We start from the raw sequence: 26,112 nt of genomic DNA on the forward strand, positions 1-26,112 counted from the left end.
CACGAACCAACCAATCAGCTTCATCCTTTATAGAAACAACATTGAAAACTCAGCCAAGACGGTGAAACAGCTGATCATAGCTGTACAGGGATAGACATTTTTAAAATACATTTTGTAGCAGGGCAGTGCTAGAAAGCCATTTATCATTTGCTGAAACTAACTTGTCTTCATGGAGAGCGTAGGCCATGGTTGCCTAGTAACGACAGACGCCATGGGAGCGTAACTTAGCGCTTTGGAAAGAACGCGTTTTTAGGCGCGACATGTGAACTGCTCCTAGATGAGCATGCAGTAATAACCTTCACAGTGTATTCTTGATGTTAGATGGCATTTGTTGAAACTACAATTACGATACTAGTGTAGACGATTTATATTACTCAGTCCTATTTGGTGGTACCGTTTTCATACAGTTCCATGCATATTTTTTGTGAGCACCCTCACAATTTTCAGAAGCACCCTCAGTGATTTGGTTCTGGAACCGGGCCTGCCAGAACATTTTTAGGATTTTCTTTCTTTATAGAACGTTATAGAACCTTCTTATAGAACCTTTATAGAACGTTCCCTAATGATTATTTTAGTTTTATCAAAAACCAGATCAACAGGAACGTTCTTGAAACCAAAAATGGTCTATTTGAGCCTTTTTGTCTAGATTTCAGCCAACTTCATCAGGTGCTTTTAAACACTAATGAAGGAGAAACGTGTGACTTGCACTTCATTTTCCAAATATTTTCATGTTTGTCGGAAGTTTAAAGCGTCCACGCGGTGTCGCTGTTGCTCGTGTTTCTGTTTCGGGAAATATTTTATGCGAATATTTTGTGTGTCTGTTAAAGTGTAGCAATGCGAATATCAATAACGAACGTATAATATAAATAGTATAATCAGGATGACTTATTATGAGCCATGCATTGCTTTAATGAACTACAGACACAAGCGAGTAGATCTGCGCATGTCTGAATGTCCAAATGAACTCTAGTCCTTTAAAAATCGGTTTTATTCAAGGATAAAAGGTTTTATCCGACATTCATGGCGTTTATAAATCACGAGCACACAACAACTGACAGCTGTCATTAAAGGCTTTAATGGAACAGGCTTTACACACACACACACACACACACACACAGAGGCTGTAATCACTCTAATCTCTGTGAGTGTTTTGCTCTGTTGAGTTGCTCTGTGTTTTGCTCTCACAGTATTTCTCAACACACGAAGGCCTGTATTTTATGTAAAACTGCTTTTGTATTATTATACAGGTTCTGTAAGACATAAACTTGGCTACTTTGAGCTATGGCTCCTTCAGAAGATAACGGGACACACAGGACAGTTTGATGGAAATACAGCAGAAGCAAACCTGCGTCACTAGAGGAACCCCGGTGAGTTTCAGCTCAGCTTTCTCTCCAATCATTAATTATTATAGAGGATTGGAGTGACTTTATTATATTTCGCAAGTTTTTGAACTCTAAAATAAGTGATTAAAGTATAAGTGAATTTAATATAAATTTAATGGATTATTAAAAATATAAAAATAGATTCAGATGTGTTAATATGTCCAGGCTATTATATCCTGGTTAAAGTTTATGACTAGTTAATTAATACAATTAAAAAAAAAAAAAAAAAAAAAAAAAAAGTGTTTAACAATTTTCAAAAATCATGTTTTTTTCATTGTGCATTCCAGTTAATCTCAGTCGAACTGCAGTTGGGTTATTTTGATTAAATACAGCTAACACAATAAAAACATGATAACATTTTTAAAAAAAAAAAAAAAAGCAAACATGATTATCTGTTTTTACAAATAATCTCTTCATGTATTAATGTGACAATACATTTCCCAATTTGTTTTTATTTACAAATTCTGTTGAATACTTGTACAGCAACCTTAAACATTTTTGAACACTGTATTTAAACACTGTATCATTATTGTTATATTTTTATTCATATTTTTAATTTGTTATTATTTTAATATTTTCTGCTTTCATTTTAAATGTAGTTAAAAATTCAGTTATTTTAATTTTTTGTCATTTTAGTAGTTTTTTTTAAATATGCACAATTTTTATTTCAGTTTTAGCTTGAGTTATTTTAGTCAAGAAACTAAGTGAAAATGAGCAACCAGCTGCAGTAAAATAATTGTAAGTTTTATTATATAATAATAATATATAAAAATAGGTATAATTTTATATTTTGTTTAGCTGAAATAAAATAAGTATAATTTGTTATATTTTATACAAATATATTTATATATTTTAATTATATATTTGTATGTACATAATGTATTTTTATGGTTTTAGTTTTAGTGATATTTGTTTAAAATAAAGTGCACAAACACACTTCATGCAACCGTTTGTCAAAATAACATCGTTTAAAATGGCAAAACAATAGATCTAGTGTTGAACATGAAGACGGTTTGTGTGTTTCTCAACACCTGTGTGAATCCAAGAAGAACTAGTATCAGACATAGATCAGATAAAAATGCCTAAATGACATAAAATCAGCTTTGCAAACCCTCAGATAATTTGTCAACAGGGACAGAAATAGAGATTAATCTTCCTGGCTATGTATTTCCAGCTTCTCACAATATTAGAAAGGACTTTTTCGTACAGTACTTGTACTGTATCATTGTTTAGAGTCCATTTTTAATCAGTTCAGTTTACCTGAACCTTTTTCTGAATTAATTTTATTTCACATGCTTCAAATATCCATGCACTTAAAAATTGTGATGGTATATTCATCAGCCACAGTGATTATAGACCAAATCTAGTCTAAAAATCAAACAGAAATGCCATTAGAAGTGAGTTATTGTGCTTTTTGTGTGTTTATGTCAGCACAGCTGAACACACACACACTCAGGTATTGAATTCAAAGCAACAAAAGAGCTTTACAAAGCAAACAGACACTCAGAGGAGCCATATATTAAACAGCATATGTGAATGAAGTGGCATTCACAATCTATTTTGCTAAATATTTGAGTGAAGCTGCATATTGCATGAGATTTACTGATTTAATTCATCAGGAATTGATTGCATGGTGATATTATTTGTACAGCAAATATTTTTGTATATATTTTTTAATGTGCTCCAAGAAATATATTATAAAAAATTCTAATGTTATAGATATTTATTTTTAGCATGCTAAGCAATAATATTATATATAATTTTATTTGTGGGAATATGTATTTGTAACGTAACAATCCGAATGAGTGTCATGTTGATTCGAGTGCATGTGTTCATGCTGTGCGTGTCTCCACCGTCAATCATCAATCCTCTTTACCGCAGGAAATGAAATCACGTCGCTCTCTTCTCCTGATTATCAGGACTCGTAACGGCGAGCATCAGATTAGTTCACTCGCAGATGGTCTGCTGGATTTGTCTGTATCTTTTTTTCCTGTGTCTGGTGAACTGAACTCTGATTTAAACCCCAGTCACATTTACTTCTATTGTGCTTTATACAATACTGTTTCAGTGTAGATTTACAGGAAAATAACAGTGTCGGTGTTGTAAAATTTAGCAGTTCTAAAACAAATTCAGAAGAAATTACATGTTCGCACAAAAATGAAAATTAGCTGAGAATGTGCTCACCCTAAGATGTAGATGTAGATGAGTTTGTTTTTTCATCAGATTTGGAGAAATGTAGCATTGCATCACTTGCTCATCAATGGATGTGAATGGGTGCCGTCAGAATGAGAGTCCAAACAGCTGATAAAAACATCACAATAATTCACATGTAATCCACACCACTTCAGTCCATCAGTTAACATCTTGAGAAGACAAAACCTGAAACAAATCCATCATTAAGACGTTTTTTAACTAAAATCCTTGTCCATAATCCATAATAACACTCCCTGCAGTGAAAAACTCTGTCTACTGTTGTCTCACACATCGACATCCAGCCACATATTTGTTTAGAGCCGTTTTAGACTGTTTTGGCTTGTAAACGGTGCTTGATCTGTACAGATTTCTTCATCAGATTTGTGGAAATGTGTCATTCCATCACTGTCTCACCAATGGATGTGAATGGGTGCCGTCAGAATGAGAGTCCAAACAGCTAATAAAAACACCACAATAGTCCACAAGTAATCCACACCACTCCAGTCCATCAGTTCACATCTTGAGATAACAACTGTTTTGGCTTGTAAACTGTGCAGATTTTTCTCCTGATTCAGACCAGACCACTTTTTTCACTGGAGGAAGCATTATTATGGATTATGGTCTTGTATTTCAGTTTAAAACATCTTAGTTAAGGATTTATTTCAGCTTTTGTCTTCTCAAGATTTGAACTGATGAACTGGAGTGGTGTGGATTACTTGTGGATTATTGTGTTTTTTTTTGTTTTTTGTTTTTTTTATCAGCTGTTTGGACTCTCATTCTGACGGCACCCATTCACATCCATTGGTGAGCAAGTGTTGCAATGACACATTTCTCCAAGTCTGATGAAGAAACAAACTCATCCTAATGTTGAATGACCTGAGGGTGAGTACATTTTCAGCTAATTTTCATTTTTGGGTGAACTATTCCTTTAAACACACACACTAGAAACTATTCAAACATTAAATCTCACTCTCTCTTAGTGCTTGTCCAGCTGCCATGGTTGCACTGAGGTAAAAGTTCCTAGGAATGCTGTGGAATGTTGGGAATGTCGGAGAAGGGGCCTCCACCCTGTAGTGTGCGCTGCTGTAGGGTGGAACCGGAGTGCTCTTCCTGTTCAACTAGTGCAGAACTAGAGCTCTTCTCATTAACATATCAGACCGTTTATTCCTCTTTTATATTCATGTCAGCTGTCTGTCACTCGTACCCCTGCAGGTCCTGCATGCTGAGATGCCGTGAGACAGAGAGCGACACCCATCAGAGCTGCATGATGGTGTAGCTCCGCCCACTTTTACAGGATGTTGACCTCGGTGGTCTCCAGTAGTAACAGAGGGCGAGCGCTGACCCTAAAGGGCGTTGACCCGGAAACATGTATGATCGTCTTCAAAAACCACTGGACACAGGTATACAAATGTCTATCTATCTATCTATCTATCTATCTATCTATCTATCTATCTGTCTATCTATCCTTCGTTTGTTTGACATTCTGTTTTTTTCAGTTTATCTATCTATCTATCTATCTATCTATCTTTCCATCTATTTATCTATCTATCATTCAGTCGTTCATTTGTTCATTCTATCAATCTGTCTATCTATCTGTTTGTTCGTTGTCGTTCTATCATTTTTTCATTCTATTCTATCTATCTATCTATCTATCTATCCTTCATTTGTTCATTGTCGTTCTATTATTTTGTCATTCTATCTATCGTTCGTTCATTTGTTTTTTCGTTCATTCTATCTATCATTCTGTCTCTCTATCCTTTGTTCATTGTCATTCTATCATTTTTCCATTCTGTCTATCTAGCCTTCATTCTTTCATTCTATCTATCATTCGTTCGTTCATTCATACGTTTGTTTGTTCATTCATTCTATCCCTCTATCTATCATTCTGTCTCTCTATCCTTTGTTTATTTGTTGTCATTCTATCGTTTTTTTGTTCTGTCTATCTATCTATCTATGTATATATATATTGTTCGTTCTGTCATTCTATGTATCTATCTATCTATCTATCGTTGATTCTATCTATATATCTATCTATCTCTCTATATCTATCTATTATTCAGTCGTTCATTCGTTCGTTCATTCTATCGATCTATCTGTTTGTTTGTTGTCGTTCTATCTATCTATCCATCTATCCTTCATTTGTTTGTTGTCGTTCTATCTATCTATCTATCTATCTATCTATCTATCTATCTATCTATCATTCGTTCATTTGTTCGTTCATTCTATCTATCTATCCTTCGTTCATTCATTCTGTCTGTCATTCTGTCTCTCTATCCTTTGTTTATTTGTTGTCGTTCTATCGTTGTTTCGTTCTATCTATCTATATATATATATAGTTCGTTCTGTCATTCTATCTATCTATCTATCTATCTATCTGTCTTATGATACTCTGAAACTTTATCAGGCCGAACCGGCTCATCAAACTCTGTCTGGTTGTGTCAGGTTCTGAGGATCCTCGAGAAGCATGACCCAGGTCGTGGCGGTGCTGTCAGCCTGCGGTTTGGTCCGATCCCTGGTGACGAGGCGAGCGCCGTGCAGAACTACGTGGAGCACATGCTCTTCCTGCTGATGGAGGAAGAGAGCGGTCAGGGCGGGGCCATGGGGACCATCCTGGAGTTTGTGGTGGTGGAGAACGTGATGGAAAAGCTGTTTTTGTGGAGTCTGCGGCGCGAGTTTACCGACGACATGAAGCTGGAGCAGCTGCGCATGTACAAGATGCTGGTGGCGCAGGCCAAACAACCGCTGCTACACCACAAACCCATCCTTAAACCTCTGATGATGCTGCTGTCTGCCTGCTCCAGCTCCTCCACTGTGGGACCCACTGCTCCCAGCAAAAGCTCCGCGGCAGGGCTCACCTGCACCGTGGGGCCCAGCAGCTCTGCGGTGGAGGCGGAGCTGGTGTCTCTGCTGCATCAGCTGTGCCATGTGCTGGTAAAGGATGCCTCCGTGCTGGAGCTGTTCTTCCACAGCAGTCAGGATCAGGGAGCTGCCAACTTCCTGCTCTTCTCTCTCCTTATCCCGTTCATCCATCGCGACGGGACGGTTGGCGCACAGGCCAGAGATGCCCTCACCCTCATTATGAGCCTCTCGTCTCAGAACAGCCTGGTGGCCAAACACATCGTGGAGAACACTTACTTCTGTCCGGTGAGGAATGTGATTTGTATGGTCTGAGTGGTGTTGGCATGTGTAAAATTGGTTTGCTATCGCAGCTAACAGGGAATGTTTTCACAACTTTCACTGATGTTTTTTAAAAGTTGTGTAAATGTTAGGACAAAACATTGTTAAAGTCATTTTTATGGAACGTTTTTGGAAGGTCGCTTAAAAAAACAAGATTAGGTGAACATTTAAATAAATCTGACCAAAATGTCTGTGTTTGTATACACTGCCAAAACAAGTGAATGAATCTTCCTTAGAAAAGTGACAAAAACTGCATCTCTGTATTCATCATGTGTGTCCTCTTAATGTGTACATTTTTTTATTTATTGTTAATCTGGCATCATATCCCTTACAAAAATTAACCATGGTTAGCCTGTTAAATGATTTAATGATTTACTAACCATTTAACCGTTGTTTAACCATGGTTCAACCAAATGATTCGCGAACCCGCTCTGAAGTTCCGATCTGAATCAAATGATTCGCGAACCCGCTCTGACGCTCCGATCTGTTTCAAATGATTCGCAAACCGATCGAAAGTTCCAAACTAAATCAAATGATTCGCGAACCCGTTCAGAAGTTCCGATCTGAATCAAATGATTCGCAAACCGATCGAAAGTTTCGATCTAAATCAAATGATTCGCGAACGCGTTCAGAAGTCCCGATCTGAATCAAATGATTCGCGAACCGATCGAAAGTTCCGATCTGTTTCAAATGATTCGCGAACCGATCTAAAGTTCCGATCTGAATCCAATGATTCGCGAACCCGCTCAGAATTTCTGATCTGTTTTAAATGATTCGCGAACCCGCTCAGAAGTTCCGATCTGTTTCAAATGATTCGCGAACCGATCTAAAGTTCCGATCTGAATCCAATGATTCGCGAACCCGCTCAGAATTTCTGATCTGTTTCAAATGATTCGCAAACCGATCGAAAGTTCCAAACTAAATCAAATGATTCGCGAACCCGTTCAGAAGTTCCGATCTGAATCAAATGATTCGCAAACCGATCGAAAGTTTCGATCTAAATCAAATGATTCGCGAACGCGTTCAGAAGTCCCGATCTGAATCAAATGATTCGCGAACCCATCGAAAGTTCCGATCTGTTTCAAATGATTCGCGAACCGATCTAAAGTTCCGATCTGAATCCAATGATTCGCGAACCCGCTCAGAATTTCTGATCTGTTTTAAATGATTCGCGAACCCGCTCAGAATTTCTGATCTGTTTTAAATGATTCGCGAACCCGCTCAGAAGTCCCGATCTGAATCAAATGATTCGCGAACCCGCTCAGAAGTTCCGATCTGTTTCAAATGATTCGCGAAACGATCGAAAGTTCCGATCTACATCAAATGATTCGCGAACCTGCTCAGAAGTCCCGATCTGAATCAAATGATTCGCAAACCGATCGAAAGTTCCAAACTAAATCAAATGATTTGCGAACCCGTTCAGAAGTTCCGATCTGAATCAAATGATTCGCAAACCAATCGAAAGTTTCGATCTAAATCAAATGATTCGCGAACGCGTTCAGAAGTCCCGATCTGAATCAAATGATTCGCGAACCCATCGAAAGTTCCGATCTGTTTCAAATGATTCGCGAACCGATCTAAAGTTCCGATCTGAATCCAATGATTCGCGAACCCGCTCAGAATTTCTGATCTGTTTTAAATGATTCGCGAACCCGCTCAGAATTTCTGATCTGTTTTAAATGATTCGCGAACCCGCTCAGAAGTCCCGATCTGAATCAAATGATTCGCGAACCCGCTCAGAAGTTCCGATCTGTTTCAAATGATTCGCGAAACGATCGAAAGTTCCGATCTACATCAAATGATTTGCGAACCCGCTCAGAAGTCCCGATCTGAATCAAATGATTCGCGAACCCGCTCAGAAGTTCCGATCTGTTTCAAATGATTCGCGGACCGATCGAAAGTTTCGATCTAAATCAAATGATTCGCGAACGCGTTCAGAAGTCCCGATCTGAATCAAATGATTCGCGAACCCGCTCAGAAGTTCCGATCTGTTTCAAATGATTCGCGGACCGATCGAAAGTTTCGATCTAAATCAAATGATTCGCGAACGCGTTCAGAAGTCCCGATCTGAATCAAATGATTCGCGAACCCGCTCAGAAGTTCCGATCTGTTTCAAATGATTCGCGAACCGATCGAAAGTTCCGATCTATTTCAAATGATTCGCGAACCGATCTAAAGTTCCGATCTGAATCAAATGATTCGCGAACCCGCTCAGAATTTCTGATCTGTTTTAAATGATTCGCGAACCGATCGAAAGTTCCGATCTGTTTTAAATGATTCGCGAACCGATTTAAAGTTTCGATCTAAATCAGATGATTTGCCATACCCGCTCTGATGCAAATAAAATGATTCGCGATCCGCGCTTCGAAGTCCCGATCTAATTTGATTTAAATAAAATGATCACCCATTACTTCGACATTTTAAAATGAATGGCTCTTTTATGTTTTTTGCTAGTGAATCGAGTTTGAATCAAAAAGTACGATATTTACAAATAAAATATATTTCCATTTGGAGGATGACTGCTTTATTTGCCAGCACATCCAACACCAATCGACGAACATATTGAAATGAGGAAAACGGTTTACCAGTGAAACTGCATTAATAAGACGAGCTGCAGCTCAAAACACGTTAGATGGAAACATTGTGCATTATGATGGAGTTTGTAGCTTAATTCACTATATTTGAACTAGTTTGAGCTGCAGTTCAGTTGCTGACAGTTCAATAGGAAATCAATTAAAAGCATCCAGTCATCTCATACCATTGAAGTCAATGTTACATTTATCAGCATATTGTAATAAATATATTGTATCTGACTGTGCTCGTCTATATAGAGTGATAGTCAGTGTAAAAAGAACAAATGGGAAGAGCAGACGAACACAAATCAGAGAGAGACCACGTGTTGTTTATTCACGTGGATGTTTTTGTGGTTTATTCTCAGTGTTTGTGTTGAGGGAGAATTTATTTGGATTTTAATAGCTGCACAAAAACTATAAATTCATATTGATTAGTCTTCATTAAATGAATAATTAGGTAGTTCTGTTAAGTTTATGATTGTGTGTGTGTTTTCTCTCTCTCTCATATGAATTTATCTGTGGTAGATTTTAATCCCAGTCACAGGATTGCGTGTGTAAGTTTTTGCTGATGGATTATGGGTTGTGTGTTTTTGATCTGACCCAAATAAACCCATGTGCTGCTGTGTGTGTGTGTGTGTGTAGGTGTTGGCCACGGGTCTCAGCGGTCTGTATTCGGGTCTGCCGGCTAAACTGGAGGTTTACAGCGAGGGCTGGTTTTGTCTGGAGAAACACGACTGGCTGCAGCTTCCAGCGCTGTTTCAGTTCCTCAACTCACTGCACTTCTGCAGCACTGTGTGCAAGGTAAAACACACACATACACACAAACACACACTGGTATTGCTATCATTATGGGTTCATTCCATAGCCATAATGGTTTTTCTACTGTACAAACTGTATTTTCTAACCCTCACACAAAACCACAGGCGTTTTTAGATTCTCAAAATTGAAAACACTTCATTCTGTGTAATTTTGTAAACTTGTTTCCTCATGTGGACCTAAAAATGTCTCCATCAGGTTAAAATTTACTGGTATTACTATACTTGAGGGGACATTTGGACCTCATAATGTAGGAATAGCAGTACACACACATGATAATGACTACAGACTAACCTCACACTTTAAGGCTTTTAAGGTTTATTTAAACAGAAAGGAAACAACATAACTTCCTCAAAATGTTATATTCTTATGACTGTTATTCAAATCACATTGATTATTAATTTTACTAAAATGGTCAAGATTTTATTAAAAGAAAATCACATTATTTTTTATGTTTTATGTTAAGTAGTCATGACTTTATTCGTATAGAACCATGCTGTATAGTTTCTCAAAATGTTATATTGTCATGATATTAGGATTTTAATTTTAATCATATTTAAAAAAAGTTTAAAGTTCTAAAAACTGTTAGTCATATATTTCATTTTTGTATTTTAATTTTTAATTTCTTTTTTTAATTGTATGATTTTATTCTAAAACTCCTATATTAATCTATTATTATATATGGTTTATATTCTTTTTTTAATAATTATGTCCATATTTTAATTGTACAGCTTTATTAAAAATGAAATTAATATTATTTTTTAATTAGAATATAAATAATAAAAGTAAAAAATAATTACATTATTTTTTTGCAATAAAACCATGCTTCACAAATTCCCAGAATTCATGATATTAGGACTTTTATTCAATCATATTAATCATTTTTGTCAGCCATACTCTTATGTTGTTGTTGTTCTTGTTTTTTGTTTTTTTCATTTTTAATTTGTAAATTCATATTTCATTGTATGATTTTATTCTAAAAATAATTTTTTTCTGTTTTTTAAATTATTATTATTATTATATTATTATTATTTAACAATTTTTATTATTGTATTGTTTAAAATGCACTGTTTTAATTCACTTTAAGTCAATTTTTAAATTATTTTACCTTGTTTTTATTCTTTTTTTATAATTATTTGAATTCCTTTTAGATGTAAAGCACTTTGAATTACCATTATGTATAAAATGTATGTGCTATCTAAATAAATTTTGCCTTGCTATTATATTATTATATTATGTTGTTATGGTTATTTGTTTTAATTACATAATTTTATTCTTATAGAATCATGCCAAAATACTGTATTATTCCAATTATTTTAAAAAAGGATCGTCCTACTCTAGTTAAATAGACCCAAATGTACTTATAATTATTCATAACTACATACAAGAAATTTTTTTGGTTGATAGTTTCATAGCTGAACTTTTGTTAATGTCCACTTTCAAACATTGAGGTCAAGGTGGAGTAAAACATCTGGTCATTCAAATAATTCAAAATAACACCCATGTGACCTAAAAGCTGCTATTTTATTGGTCAGTGAGGGGTTTTAGGCTGCATAAGGTCTAAAACATTGATTTCAGTGACACTGTATGTTGTGTGTGTGTGTGTAGGTGGCTCACCCGTCCATCAGAGATCAGCTCCTGGGCTACATCTACAATGGTTTTCTAGTTCCTGTCATGGCTCCTGCACTCCATAAGGTGAGTGGGTGTGTGTTTGTAGTGTTTGTATTTGGACAGTTGTGATTGGTCAGTCCGATCTCACTGTGAACGCTGCTCTTTCCTGATTGGTCAGCTGACTCTGGAGGAAGTGATGACGACGACGGCGTATCTGGAGCTCTTCCTGCGCAGCATCTCTGACTCCGCCCTACTCCAGACCTTCCTCATCTTCATCCTCAGACATCGCCATGACAACGTCAGCATCCTGGACGCGCTGGTCAGCAGGATCAACACGCCCTTTCAGGTGTGTGTGTGTGTGTGTGACGGTCACTGATTAAAGCTCAGGGTGTTCATATATATGTATGTGTGTGTGTGTGTGTGTGTGTGTGTTTCCAGCTCGGTACGGTCTCTCTGGCTCTGTTCCGCACTTTGATTGGTCTGTATTGTGAAGACGTCATGCTGCAATTAATTCTCAGGTATTTACATCCTCTTCCTCTTCCTGTAGAGATGAAATATCAATTTAAAACATATAAATTAACACCAGTTTTAGCTCTTTCTCTGATATATGCATAGTTTACACACTCAATTTAGGACCAGATACTTACACTTTTGACAAAATTGATTCAGATTATCTGAATGTATTTCTTTTTTAATAATATTTTTAGGTATATGACTGTATTCTAATAAAACTATAACTATTGCCTGTTTCCTGGTTGCATACTTCAGACAAATAGTTTTTGCGTATTATTATTACTGCATATTAATATTGTATGTTATTATTATTTTTTTTTTTTTTTTGGTTTGTATATAGATTAAAACTGTAACTAAAACTTCTTAAATTGCTAATTTGTCATGTCATTTAATTATGCCAAATTGATATTTAAATTAAAAAAAACAGTCAAGGCATGTTTTTATTTTTTAAATAATATTTTAAATAATATTTTTAATTATTCTAATAAAACTATAGCTATAGTTCATTCAAATATTCAGAAATATTCAAATATTTAAAAAAAATATTAAAAAATAATGATTACATTTATTAAAACATTCAAAAATCATGTTTTATTTATTTTATTCATAATATTTTTAATTGTCTGATTGTATTCTAATAAAACTGTGTCTTGTAACTTCCCAAAAAATATTATTCTCATGAAATTATTTGCAGCAATAGTCACTTTAGTGTCTGCTAAATAAATAAATGTAAAGGTAAAATGTATTATAATTATTTTTTAATTGTTAAAATAGTCAAATGCCATATTTTAGTTTTTCAATGATTTAATTTTTTAAATAGTCATAATAAATAAACCATTTTAAATAATTAATTCATATTTTTCTCTCTGTTATTTTTTTGTCAGATTTTATTTACAAAATTCACATTTTTATGGTTTTCTAAAAAATATTGAAAAAATATTTTAATTAAATTTTAATTACATGTTATTATACTAATAAAACTTACAAAAATGGTTTTGTCATAATTTTAGAATTTTTGTCATGAAATTATTCACTGTAATAGTCACTTCGGATAACTCATCTGCTAAATAAATACATTTAAAAGTAAAAGTATGTTTATTAAAATAGTCAAACATAATATTTTAGTTTATTAATATTATTAATATTATTTAGTTTATTTTAATAATATCAGATTTTCTTCTAAAATAAAATAATCATAAATAAAATAATAATAATAATAATAATAATAATAAAATAATTTATTTTTTCTTGTTTTTAAATACATGATTTTATTCTACTTAAACTATGCCTTAAGGTGTCCCAAAATTCTATGTTTTTTAATTATTAAAAAGTTGAAAATAGATTTTGTTAAAAAACGTCACTTACTCTAATTTTAACTTAATATACTTATTAATATACTTAATATAATTATTCCTATCCAAATGTAAGCCATTTGTAGGTTGATGGTTTCATAGCTTGACTTCTTAAAAAGTATAACTTCACTGTCAAAACACTGAGATGTTCTGCAGCCGACACAGTAACGCTGACACAACCAATGGTGTGAGTTTGGGGGCGGGACTATTTGTTTGCCTAACCAATGGCAGTCTGTGTTGATTGTGTACTTACTTTAATTGCAGGTATCTGATCCCGTGTTCTCATCTGACATACACTGAGAGACTCCGACTGCGAGACAGAGACTGTTATTCCATCACCGCGTCTGCTCTGCTCTCGCTCACGCCCTCTTTCTTCATTCCCAAACCCTGCTCCTCTCCACCGCAGCCGCCCAAACCCGACTACATCCTCTGGTCAAAGGTCACCGAAGGCCTGCTGAGGGGGAACATGGGTAATTGAGTACAAGAAATACATGCACATAATTTGCAGCCTTATTTAAACTTCAGTCACAGTGGAAGGCATATTTAATTTAATATGAATTATAATTTACAAAAATTACATACGTTACCATTTAAACTCTGCTCATCAAGTCTGCATTTATGTGATTAAAAATACAGTAAAAATTTTGAAGTATTATTAAAATTTAAACTAGCTGTTTTCTATAGTGATTATCTGTTAAAATGTAATTTATTTCTGTGATCAAAGCTGAATTTTCAGCATCATTACTCCAGTCTTCAGTGTCACATGATCCTTCAGAAATCATTCTAATATGCTGATTTGCTGCTCAGCAAACATTCTGATTATTATTAATGTTGAAAACAGTTGTGCTGATAAATATTTGTATTTTATATTTCAGGATTCACTGATGAATAGAAAGTTCAGTAGAACAGCATTTATTTAAAATATAATTTTTTGTAACATAAATAAAAGTATTAATTTCTCAATTATTTTAGTATTACTGTGATACTAGTACAGTATATATTAATATTTAAAATTAGTTTTTTTTCTGTTTTCATTTTAACTTTTGTTAGGTTTAGTAATGCTACTGTGTTTTTGCCATTTTAGTGTTAATTAATGTCTATATAGTTTTTATTCATAGAGCGGAATTTCGAAGTGCGAATGATTCAGAATGATTGAGACTTTGGTGCAGGTTTGTGAATCATTTGATTTGGGTCAGAACTTCGGTGCAGGTTTGTGAATCATTTAATTCAGATAAGACCTTTGGTGCAGGTTTGCGAATCATTTGATTCAGATAAGAACTTTGGTGCAGGTTTGCGAATCATTTGATTCGGGTTGGAACTTTGGTGCCGGTTCATAAATCATTTGATTCAGATCAGAACTTCGGTGCAGGTTTGTGAATCATTTAATTCAGATCAGAACTTCGGTGCAGGTTTGTGAATCATTTAATTCAGATCGAGACTTCAGTGCAGGTTTGTGAATCATTTGATTCAGATAAGACCTTTGGTGCAGGTTTGCGAATCATTTGATTCAGATAAGAACTTTGGTGCAGGTTTGCGAATCATTTGATTCGGGTTGGAACTTCGGTGCAGGTTTGCGAATCATTTGATTCGGATCAGAACTTCGGTGCAGGTTTGCGAATCATTTGATTCAGATAAGACCTTTGGTGCAGGTTTGCGAATCATTTGATTCAGATAAGACCTTTGGTGCAGGTTTGCGAATCATTTGATTCAGATCAGAACTTTGGTGCAGGTTTGCGAATCATTTGATTCGGGTTGGAACTTCGGTGCCGGTTCATAAATCATTCGATTCGGATCAGAACTTTGGTGCAGGTTTGCAAATCATTTAATTCGGGTTGGAACTTCGGTGCCGGTTCATAAATCATTTGATTCAGATCAGAACTTCGGTGCAGGTTTGCGAATCATTTGATTCAGATCAGAACTTCGGTGCAGGTTTGCGAATCATTTGATTCAGATAAGACCTTTGGTGCAGGTTTGCGAATCACTTGATTCAGATCAGAACTTCGGTGCAGGTTTGCAAATCATTTGATTCAGATCAGAACTTTGGTGCAGGTTTGCGAATCATTTGATTCGGGTTGGAACTTCGGTGCCAGTTCATAAATCATTTGATTCGGATCAGAACTTCGGTGCAGGTTTGCGAATCATTTGATTCAGATCAGAACTTCGGTGCAGGTTTGTAAATCATTTGATTCAGATCAGAACTTCGGTGCAGGTTTGTGAATCATTTGATTCAGATCAGAACTTCGGTGCAGGTTTGCAAATCATTTGATTCAGATCAGAACTTCGGTGCAGGTTTGTGAATCATTTGATTCAGATCAGAACTTCGGTGCAGGTTTGTGAATCATTTGATTCAGATCAGAACTTCGGTGCAGGTTTGTGAATCATTTGATTCAGATAAGAACTTCGGTGCAGGTTTGCAAATCATTTGATTCAGATCAGAACTTCAGTGCAGGTTTGTGAATCATTTGATTCAGATAAGAACTTCGGTGCAGGTTTGCAAATCATTTGATTCAGATCAGAACTTCAGTGCAGGTTTGTGAATCATTTGATTCAGATCAGAACTTCGGTGCAGGTTTGTGAATCATTTGATTCAGATAAGAACTTCAGTGCAGGTTTGCAAATCATTTGATTCAGATCAGAACTTCGGTGCAGGTTTGTGAATCATTTGATTCAGATCAGAACTTCGGTGCAGGTTTGCAAATCATTTGATTCAGATCAGAACTTCAGTGCAGGTTTGTGAATCATTTGATTCGGATCGGAACTTCGGTGCAGGTTTGCGAATCATTCGATTCAGCATCCTTCGATTCAACGTCCTTGAACATCCTGGAATTTCATTTTACTATATTTGTACTAACCCTGATCTCCTCTCTGTCTCTCCAGGAATGGATGATCTGTTCTCAGGTGGAGATACTGTCGGATGCTCGCGAATAACGGCTTCAGAGCCGCTGATGCACAAAAACTACCTTCAGTACCTGTATGATGCACGCAGAACCGTCTGTAGCGCCGTCCAGGCTTGTGGCGTGTGGTCAGCCCCGTACGACGGCCTCAATCCGTCCCCGGATGAGTACCAGGACGAGGATGAAGACAAGGACGAGTGTCTTCCTAGCTCTACTCCGCCTCCTCAAACACCGACTCCTCATCCACCCTCAGAAACCAGCTCCACCGGTGACCGCGAGCGCGTCGTGACGCTACTCGAGCTGGAGTGGGACGACACGTACGACGCCGCGCCGGACAGAGAACCGACGCCGGACGTCCCAGACGAACCACCAAAACACATTCAGGAAATGCGTAAAAGTGCCATCATGCTGATTAAAGGATCTTATATTGAGGAGTCTGACTTTCAGGACGACGTGTTGGTTTATAATCTAATCGCGCAGAAGGATGCACACGACGACCGGCGGGTGTTCGTCAAGAACGGTCTGAACAAACCAACCCACAATCACCACATAAATAACAATCAGACGCACACTAATCACACAGTAAACCATAATAACATCAAATCTGATGGAGAACATCCCGAATCTGAACCGTTTGTGAACGGATGTGCTTTTGAGGATCTGAAATTGGAATTAGAGAGTGATGTTGCACATCTGGACCACAACTGCAATGAGAGCAAAACGGCTGAACCTGCCGCAGACGACTTTATCTCTCAGTGTCTGGAGATAATTCGGGATCTGGGTGGAGAGGAAGATGCCGTCATGGAGGATGAAGAGCAGCTTCAGCGGATCCAGGATCTCCTGTATGGGGATGAGGAGGAGGAGCTGGACTTCAGCTGCTTCTGTGAGGATCGTGAGGGTGACGATGAAGCGGATGAAGAACTGAATAAAGCTGAGAGTAAGAAACACGGGAACTCGTTTACAGGTCAGTCATGAGATTTGGAAATGTAACAGTTTATTGAACTTTTAGACGAAAGTTTGCTTTTGTGTTTGATCCACGAGGCTTTTTTGACTCATATAGTCTAATATAATAAGAATATGGAGGAAAAACAGCTCAAAATGAGCCAAAAAAATATCCAAATATAGCTGCAAGCAGCGATTACCGGTGTTCAAGCACTTTAGGTGTTTAAGCACATAAGGGAAAAGACATTCCATATTATTTAGCAAGCCTGCAACCACCCAAATCAATTATTAAAAAAGCATTTTTGTCAAATCCAGGTGATTTACCATAGAAATTTGATGTTTTTATAACATTTATGCCTGTGGTTCGATCTCCCTGAAACTTTGCATGCTTGTTTAGAATCACACGTCGAATGCGCTCAGCAGGTTTTGTGAAGTTTTGAGTTTTCATTTAGGCTTTATAGGCTTTTGGGTAGGGTACACTTTTTGCTTTTTGCGTTGCCACACCAAAACTACGGACTGAAAAGATGTGATTTTTCATATGACATTTCCTTTGCTTGTCTACTAAAATATAAATGCTTTTTAACATCCATAAGTGGGTCATATTTGCCACAATTAGCTCATAAACACAAGAAGCTTTTTTTGTTCCAACTGTACCTGAGTACTGTTGAAACACCCATCCGTAATGCTGTAGAGCTGCTAATTCATTGCAAATGTTAAATTTCTTTAAAAGTGAATTTTATTTGATTATTTTTTTAGTTAAAAGTAGTTAATTTGTAAAACCTTGCACAGTAATGGTGAACAGTGCTACAATATTTAATTTCAGTTCATCATTTAAATAGTAACAGTTAAAGAAATACACTGAACAATTGCAAACAGCAGTAATAAAAGAGATCAAATGCAAACAATAACGTAATAAACATAATAACAATACACATAATAAATAAAACATAGTAACAATAGTCTAATAAACCATAAAAACAAAACGAAGGTCATTCCCAAAATTCTGTACACGGTCTGCCCTATATTTGAACAGGCCTCTTTTCTAAATGACCCTGTTATAGCTTCCAAAAGGGAAAATGTCAGCATGTTTTGATAATTATTGACCTAGAGATTCAGAGAATTCCACTGCTGTGTTTTTTTCCAGACTGAATGAAAAACTTAGAACTAGTTCACAAAAATAGGTTTTTCACATCTTGAAAAAAAAAAAACAGTTTGATTGACAGCAGTGCTTCTAGAGGCAAAGTTGTTCAGAATGAGGAGTTCTATCATGCAATATGAATATCACGTGCATGAGCAGAAAACCGCACAATGTACAATTGTTTACGCCCTCAAAAAATGTGATACCGCCCCCCAGTGGCCCATTTCTTTCGAATTTCTTAGATACCTTTGGGGCTGTGAGTCAAACAGGCCCACCAAGTTTGTCTAATAAGTGCTCAAACTTCATGGGCCAGTGCTGGCCTTGTTTTTTTTTTGATATACGCAAATGTGCTTATAGACACTTGTGGCGCTTTGGACCAAGACCGTGCACAGTGATTTTCATGTTGATAGGATGGTTTCCTAGCCATTATAATCCAAAAATATAAATAAGGTGTGCACATACCCAAACCCAAAACAGGGCCCAGGTGCAGGACAAAAAAATCAGAAATTAGCAAAAAACAAGCGTAATGTCCGCACACTGGTACTGCTCCATATAAAAATATTTATTTGCGACAACATTTCGACCAGTGTACCTGACGAAGACCCACTGGTCGAAACGTTGTCGCAAATAAATATTTTTATATGGCGCAGTACCAATGTGCGGACATTACGCTTGTTTTTTGCCTAGCCATTATAGCCAATTTTTAAGTTTTTTTGCCCTCTTATAGCGCCACCGAATGGCCAATCCCTGCATTTTTTTTTGTGACCTCAGATTGAGCTCTTACATAAGTGTGCCAAGTTTGGTGGAGATATCTCATTCTGTTCAGGAGTTATAGGCATTTTACTAAAACTGGCCCCACTCCTTTCAAACGTTTTGGCGTCCCTTTGAGACGAGGAGTCGAAAGTTCAGCTTTTTTTTGATAATTATTGATACTCACTCTCCAGATAATCTTTCTGCACTGGTTTGGTTCTATTCTGAAAAACCTAGGACTATTTCGCAAAAGTAGGTTTTGCAAAAAATGCAAAATACCTGAAAATTTCACCAGGCTCACGACCGAATCTGAGACGTGCGTTTTGTCCGGCGTGAACCAGGGACTCTATAACGACATAAGACAGTTATGAGCGATTTCGTACTTCCGATCGCTGTAGCGCCCCCGTCAGGCCAATTTGGGCAAGCCCTGGTCACGTTCCAGGCGGTGTGAGTACTACCATTTCAGCACTACGCGCCTGAACCCCTAATTAGAGATGAGTTCTGTATGGTATAGCAGATACTGACATAAAATAATCTAAATATCAGTGGTCACTCTGTATCTCCAATACTATGTCTTTGTAAGATAAGACTGAAATGATCCAAACATATAATGCAATGCAGTGATGATTGAGAGATGAACAAATAAACGTTCCTCAAAAGATGTGAGATGTTTTGGGGGCTTGTGAAGATCATTCCTCCACAGCAAAAGTAAAGCTTCTGGAAACAAACGTTCCTCAAAAGATACTGATGATCAGATGTGACACTAAAAAATGATTAATGGAGAATCAAGTAAAGCCAAGCTGCTTCAGTAAGTGTTCATCTGCAGATATGACTACAGTTATTCTGTCATTTACTTGAGAAAAGTCAGTCAGGATTTGACAGCAAACAGACACGTGAAGCCCCAGCTGAAGGTGGACGTTTGTACAATTGTACAAAAAAGTGATGTTTTCCTAGCGCTGATGTTCTGTTGAGTCTTGTGAATGGTTCATTTGGGATTTAATACAGTTTATAGTTGGTATGAAAGCAGTTAGGCCTCACTTGAAATAAAGCATTATTGACGAGTCGCTGAAAATGTTCAGAGCCAAATACGAGGGGAATGTTGGTGGAATCAAAGTGAGTTTTGGATCAAATAATCAAAGCAATCTAAAGCCGCTGTGGTTCCTCAGGTCCGTTCATCAGCGTCCTGCTGTCCCGTCTGGAGAACATGCTGGAAAACTCCATTGAGGTCAACCTGCTGCTGACAGGGATTTTAGCGCAGCTGGCAACGTATCCGCAACCACTGCTGCGAGGATTCCTCCTGAACGTCAGACCCGCGTCTCAGACCGGCACACGCTCGCTCTACCAGGTACAGAACGCTCCATATTAGTATGAACAGTGTTACTTTTAAAAGTAGTGCACTGTAATATTGTGTTACTCCATATAAAAATAAGTGTGTCACTTAGTTATTTTTAATGGAAAGTAATGCATGTTGTTACTTTTTGTCACCTGGGCTGGGTGATAAATTAAGTCAGATGTTGTATTGTAAATGTAAAAGTAATGCATTACTTCATTAGTTACTTGAAAAATGATCTGATTATATAACTTGTGTTATTGATTATGAATATGCAAAATTCAGTTTAATATTAATAGTCATTAAGTATTCAGGTTGACACAGAGACAAGATTTTTAATGAAGTGAGGCTAATTTTATTTTTTTTTTTATTGAACAAACTTTGAAAACTTTTTTCAACTTTTTGTTAAGTATTTACTTAATTTTGCTACATTTTAACTTGTTTCTTGTGCTGAACTCGATAGTCCATAAAACGGGGTATTCATATAAATTTACTGTAAATTGAATATATATGTTTTCTTGAGGTTGATTTTTTACAGGTGTTTTACTCATGTTTTCAATGAAACATAAAGCCATTAAACTTGACAGAAAATTACCAGTACCTTTTCCAATTGTCAACAAACAAACAAACAAACAAATATTATTACTCATTAGGTAATGTTTTAAGAAAAAAATTCTGACATGATTCCTAATAAAGTTCATTTCTGGGTGTTTATTCACACAGTAAATATCAATATTGTTCACTAAAACTAAATTAAACGATTTTCGTTTAAAACGAAAACGGAAATAAAAATAAATGAAAGCTATATATAAATATATATATAATATAAATTATATTAAACTAATTAATATAATTAAAAAAACTAATTGTTTAGTAACTAAATCACTAAACTTAAAATGAAAATAAAATGAAATGAAACGGAAAAAATATGCCGGTATTTATTGACACTATAGTAGTTTATAAATGTGAAGTTTTAAAGAGTTATTATCTTTAATTGATTCATAATCAACACAACTTCCTCTTCCTGTTTACCTAAATGCACGTTTAATGCCACCCAGTGTGCAACAGTGGTATTACAAGACTACAATTCATTAGAAGCCTACATTTAAATGTCCTAATTTATATATTTTTCATTTTAGTTCTTAATTTTTGTATTTTAATATTATTATATATGTCTGTATAGTTTTTATTAAGTTTCAGTTTTTACTTTCAGCTATTTTAGTAGTTGCAATTAAACTAAACAAAAAAAGAGAAATATTACCCCGGTAATTAGCTGAAATAAAATAAGTTTAATTTTTTCTTAAATATTTTATTTCAGTTAATGTTTATTTAATTTCAAGTAATAAGACTGTTTTTATAGTTTAGTTTAAATTTAGTTAACAATAATAACCCTCCTAAAAGAACACAAAATGTCTGGATATTATTTACCATTTATGGATGGTTGGGAGTAGGTGTGCATTTTTCGTACCAACTAACATCGTATGAATCTGAAAATTACATCATACTGACTTTTGAATGGTTAGACCATTAGATCATGTGGTACTCTGTTTTGTGGTACTTCTATTTTGTCTCAGGTTCTGCTGTCGGTGGGTCGTCAGATCGAACAGTACGCAGCGTCCTATCCCGATTTTCCTGAGCTGGTCCGTGAAGCTGCCCAGTACCTGCTGCTCAAAGACCAGGCCTTAAAAGAGCAAGGTGTGATTGTCCTGTCCTGTCCCAATTGTGCATTTGTCTTTCTGTTAGCATACTAAAACCGTCTCTATTTCTGCTCTTGTCAGAGACAGACATTCACCAGCAGGAAAACAGCAGTGGCTGGTTCCTAAACGGCCACGTCTCGGGTCGTCCACGCAAACCTCTTCCTCCCTGCCCCAAAATCCCGCCGCACCTGCGGAACAGAGTGTTCGCTACGTTTCTGTTCGGCGAGTTCCTGAAGGAGCTGGCGGCCATCGCACAAGAGCACTCCATATTACCTGAGCGGACGGCGGAGGAGTGACACACCTCAGATCGTGAGTTTCCTCTGATATCAGCAACATTTAAATGCAAACGTCTCTGGATGGTTTCCCGTGCATTTTTCTATGGACGGTCAGTTCTGACCTCAAACAGCCAATGTGTCAGGTTATTTTTTTATGACCGCTTAGACTCATAGAAGTTCAGTTTTTTATTTGTTTGTTCAGATTGCTTGTTCAGAAGTTTTAAACCACTCAGACTGAGGAAACCACTTTAACTGAAGCCTCCTGTTGTGTTAGGCTCAATTTGATCCACACTCGAATTTTCAAACTGCTCAAAATACTGGTTAAACAATTTATTTCTTCTTGAAATTTGGTGGATAATTTTGAATTCAGGTCATGAATGTGCATGCAAAGTTTTGACACATGGATGTGTTTTGGAAAGACTGTACAAAAATTATTGCTAATTTTGTGTTGGGGTCAATTTGACCCACAGTGTAATTTATAAACAGCTTGAAAAACGAATTATTTCTCCTTGAAATTTGGTGGATATTTTTAATTTAGGGTCATGAATGTGCATGCAAAATGTCAACACAAAGATGTGTTTTAGAAAAGCTCTACAAAAATTGATACAGCTTTTGTGTTGGGGTCAGTTTGACCCAGTTTTATAAACTGCCCAAGATACCAGTTAAACGACTTATTTCTTCTGAAAATTTGGAGGATATTTCTCATTTAGTCTCATGAATGTGCATGCAAAGTACATAGATGTTTTTCGCAAGAGCTACACAGAGTTTAAGATTTTTGTGTTTGGTCAATTTGACCCACATGCATATTTTACGTTGCTCAAAATACTGGTTAAACTGTTTATTTCTTCTTGAATTTTGGTGAATATTTTTCACTCAGGATCATGAATGTGCATGCAAATTTTCGGCACATAGATGTGTTTTGGAAAGACTGTACAAAACTTATTGCAAATTTTGTGTTGGGGTCAAACTGACCCCCAGTTTAATTTATAAACAGCTTGAAATACTGGCTAAGCTAATTATTTCTCCTTGAAATTTGGTGGATATTTTTCACTCAGGGTCATAAATGTGCATGCAAAATTTCAGCACATGGATGTGTTTTGGAAAGGCTTTATAAAAATTATTGCAACCATTGTGTTGGGGTCAAATTGACCCACACTGGAATTTACGAACTGCTTGAAATACTGGCTAAACTAATTATTTCATCTTGAAATTTGGTGGATATTTCTCATTTAGTCTCATGAATGTGCATGCAAAGTTTCAACACATAGATGTGTTTTGCAAAGGCTATACGAAGAGTTTGTTACAACTTTTGTGTTGGGTCAATTTGACCCACATGCATATTTTACGTTTCTCAAAATACTGGTTAAACTATTTATTTCTTCTTGAAATTTAGTGAATATTCATGACTCTTAGTCATAAATGTGGATGCAAAGTTTCAGCACATGGATGTGTTTTGGAAAGGCTGTACAAAAATTATTGCAACTTTTGTGTTGGGGTCAAATTGACCCACACTCTATTTTACAAACTTTCCCAAAATACCAGTTAAACTGATTATTTTTTTCTCAAAATTTGATGGATATTTTTCATTTAGGCTCATGAATGTGCATGCAAAGTTTCAGCACATTGATGTGTTTTAGAGCTGCTGTACAAAAAATGTTACGTCTTCTCTTTTGGGGTCAATTTGACACACACATGATTTTCAAATTGCTTGAAATACTGATTAAACTATTATTTCTTTTTGAAATTTGGTGGATATTTTTCATTTAGGCTCATGAATGTGCATGCAAAAGATCAACAAATAGATGCTGTACAAAAATGTATAGGACTTTCGTGTTGGGGTCAAATTGGTTATGATTCAGTTTGCCAAACATCAACACTTTGAAAAACAGCAATAAGTTAGGTAAAAGACAGAAAACGTTTACTGTAGCCTGTCAGGCACTAAAATATGAAATACATGTGAATTTATGTAATTTAAAACTCAAAGTTCACTTGAAATGGAGACGTCTATTAAATCATCCAAGGAAAATAATTTATTTAATTAGGTTTCACAAGCAAAAGAAAATCTGTCAGAGTTTGTTTTTGTTTTTTATTTTTTGGATCTCAATCAGAACTGAAAATAAGTGTGTGAAACACGTTACCCTCAAAAGGGTTTGAGAAAAAGACCAAAAAGGCACAAAGAGCAATAAAAACTACTTGCACTAAGTACAAATAATGTTAGATACTAAATAAATAAAAATGCATTTTGTGTCTGTGAAACATATCAATATCAAAATAGATCCAGAATAGATGTGTCTGTTTTTACATCAATCTTTAGGGTGTTTTATAATGTCAATTTTTGGCGAATTACATAAAAACCAATGTGGGTCAATTTCGCCAACAAACAGTAAAGCTGTACTCTATATTTGAACACAACAGGAGGCTTAAAAACAATAGAAACGGTCAAAAATGACCAAAAAGTGCACTAGCATTAACTTCTCAAGCATACAGATGAGCTCAAAGCTACAAAAATGCACTTAAAGCCACAGAAGCTTTATTTGTTTGGTTTGGACGTGAACTTTGGTACTGGCAATTAAAGCAATCCGGACCTAATTTGTGCAAGTGAACCTTCACCAATGTATATCTTGATGTGTTCAATGCATTCGGAGAAATGTCTTATTTCAGCATGTCTGTCATTTTTGACTGAACTGTTGAAAAAACCAAACTCTTTTTGTTTTCTGTTGATTCAGATGTGGGTTTGTGTTTTATATGATTTGATTATATGGGTTGTTATTTCAGTATTTGTGTATAGATTAATCACTGTAATTCAGCCCGTTTTAAACATGTAGTTTGTTATTTGTGTATGTGAAGTATGTGACTGTGCATCGTCTTAAAACAACATTACAACAACAACTACATTCAGCCGATTCATCCGGAAACCTGTGTGTTATTTAAAGGCGACACAAAATGGCATTTACGACTCATTTACTTCCATACTGTGAACTTTCCGAGCATATTCAATGAGAAGATGCAGAGTGTTTTGAAAGTATCTCCATATGAAGATAAAATCGTTTTTTACAAGTATTTTGATAAAAGATTATGAAGACATTTTTGACATGCACTGATGAATCATTCAAAGCAACAACAGAACATGAATTAAGAAACTCAGTAGATCTGATTATTTTGAGTTCATGTTCACTTTAAGCACTTCACAAAAATGATCTTTGTTCTATTCCGTTGTTGTCCACCTGATTTGAAGCCAATGTGAGATTTGAATCCACCGTTTGTTACACGATGCTGCTTACAACATTTTCAGATCATCTGTAGATAGTACTGTCACTGCAGTCACTTTAAATTCATTTTCAGCTACGAATGACAGAATTCTAGAACCAAAATCTTAAGAGAAGAATTATAACTCAAATGTAACTCCAAATAATGTCAGCAGGAGGCTGCAGATGATTTCAAGCCTTATTTTGTTGTGCATTTGTACATT

The 26,112-nt window shown here is 35.9% G+C and overlaps 1 protein-coding gene across 2 annotated transcripts; it reads left to right on the top strand.

The window, feature by feature from the left end:
• Window positions 1–1,063: 1,063 nt before the first annotated feature.
• Window positions 1,064–26,071, top strand: LOC127161935 (FHF complex subunit HOOK interacting protein 1A). 2 transcript variants are annotated; one of them, XM_051104703.1, is made up of 13 exons: window positions 1,064–1,141; window positions 1,248–1,367; window positions 4,788–4,975; window positions 6,018–6,719; window positions 9,968–10,126; window positions 11,750–11,836; window positions 11,931–12,098; window positions 12,191–12,270; window positions 13,882–14,087; window positions 16,495–17,475; window positions 20,508–20,686; window positions 22,246–22,366; window positions 22,450–26,071. In XM_051104703.1, the coding sequence occupies exons 3-13, from the start codon at window positions 4,871–4,873 to the stop codon at window positions 22,662–22,664; spliced, it is 3,003 nt and encodes a 1,000-aa protein (XP_050960660.1). In that variant the 5' UTR covers window positions 1,064–1,141; window positions 1,248–1,367; window positions 4,788–4,870; the 3' UTR covers window positions 22,665–26,071. The 2 variants fall into 2 exon arrangements, with proteins under 2 accessions (XP_050960660.1, XP_050960659.1); XM_051104702.1 differs by having other exon boundaries at window positions 1,139–1,367.
• The last annotated feature ends 41 nt before the right edge of the window (window positions 26,072–26,112 follow it).

This window comes from Labeo rohita, unplaced genomic scaffold (assembly GCF_022985175.1).
Source record: "Labeo rohita strain BAU-BD-2019 unplaced genomic scaffold, IGBB_LRoh.1.0 scaffold_78, whole genome shotgun sequence".
Classification (NCBI taxonomy): Eukaryota; Metazoa; Chordata; class Actinopteri; order Cypriniformes; family Cyprinidae; genus Labeo; species Labeo rohita.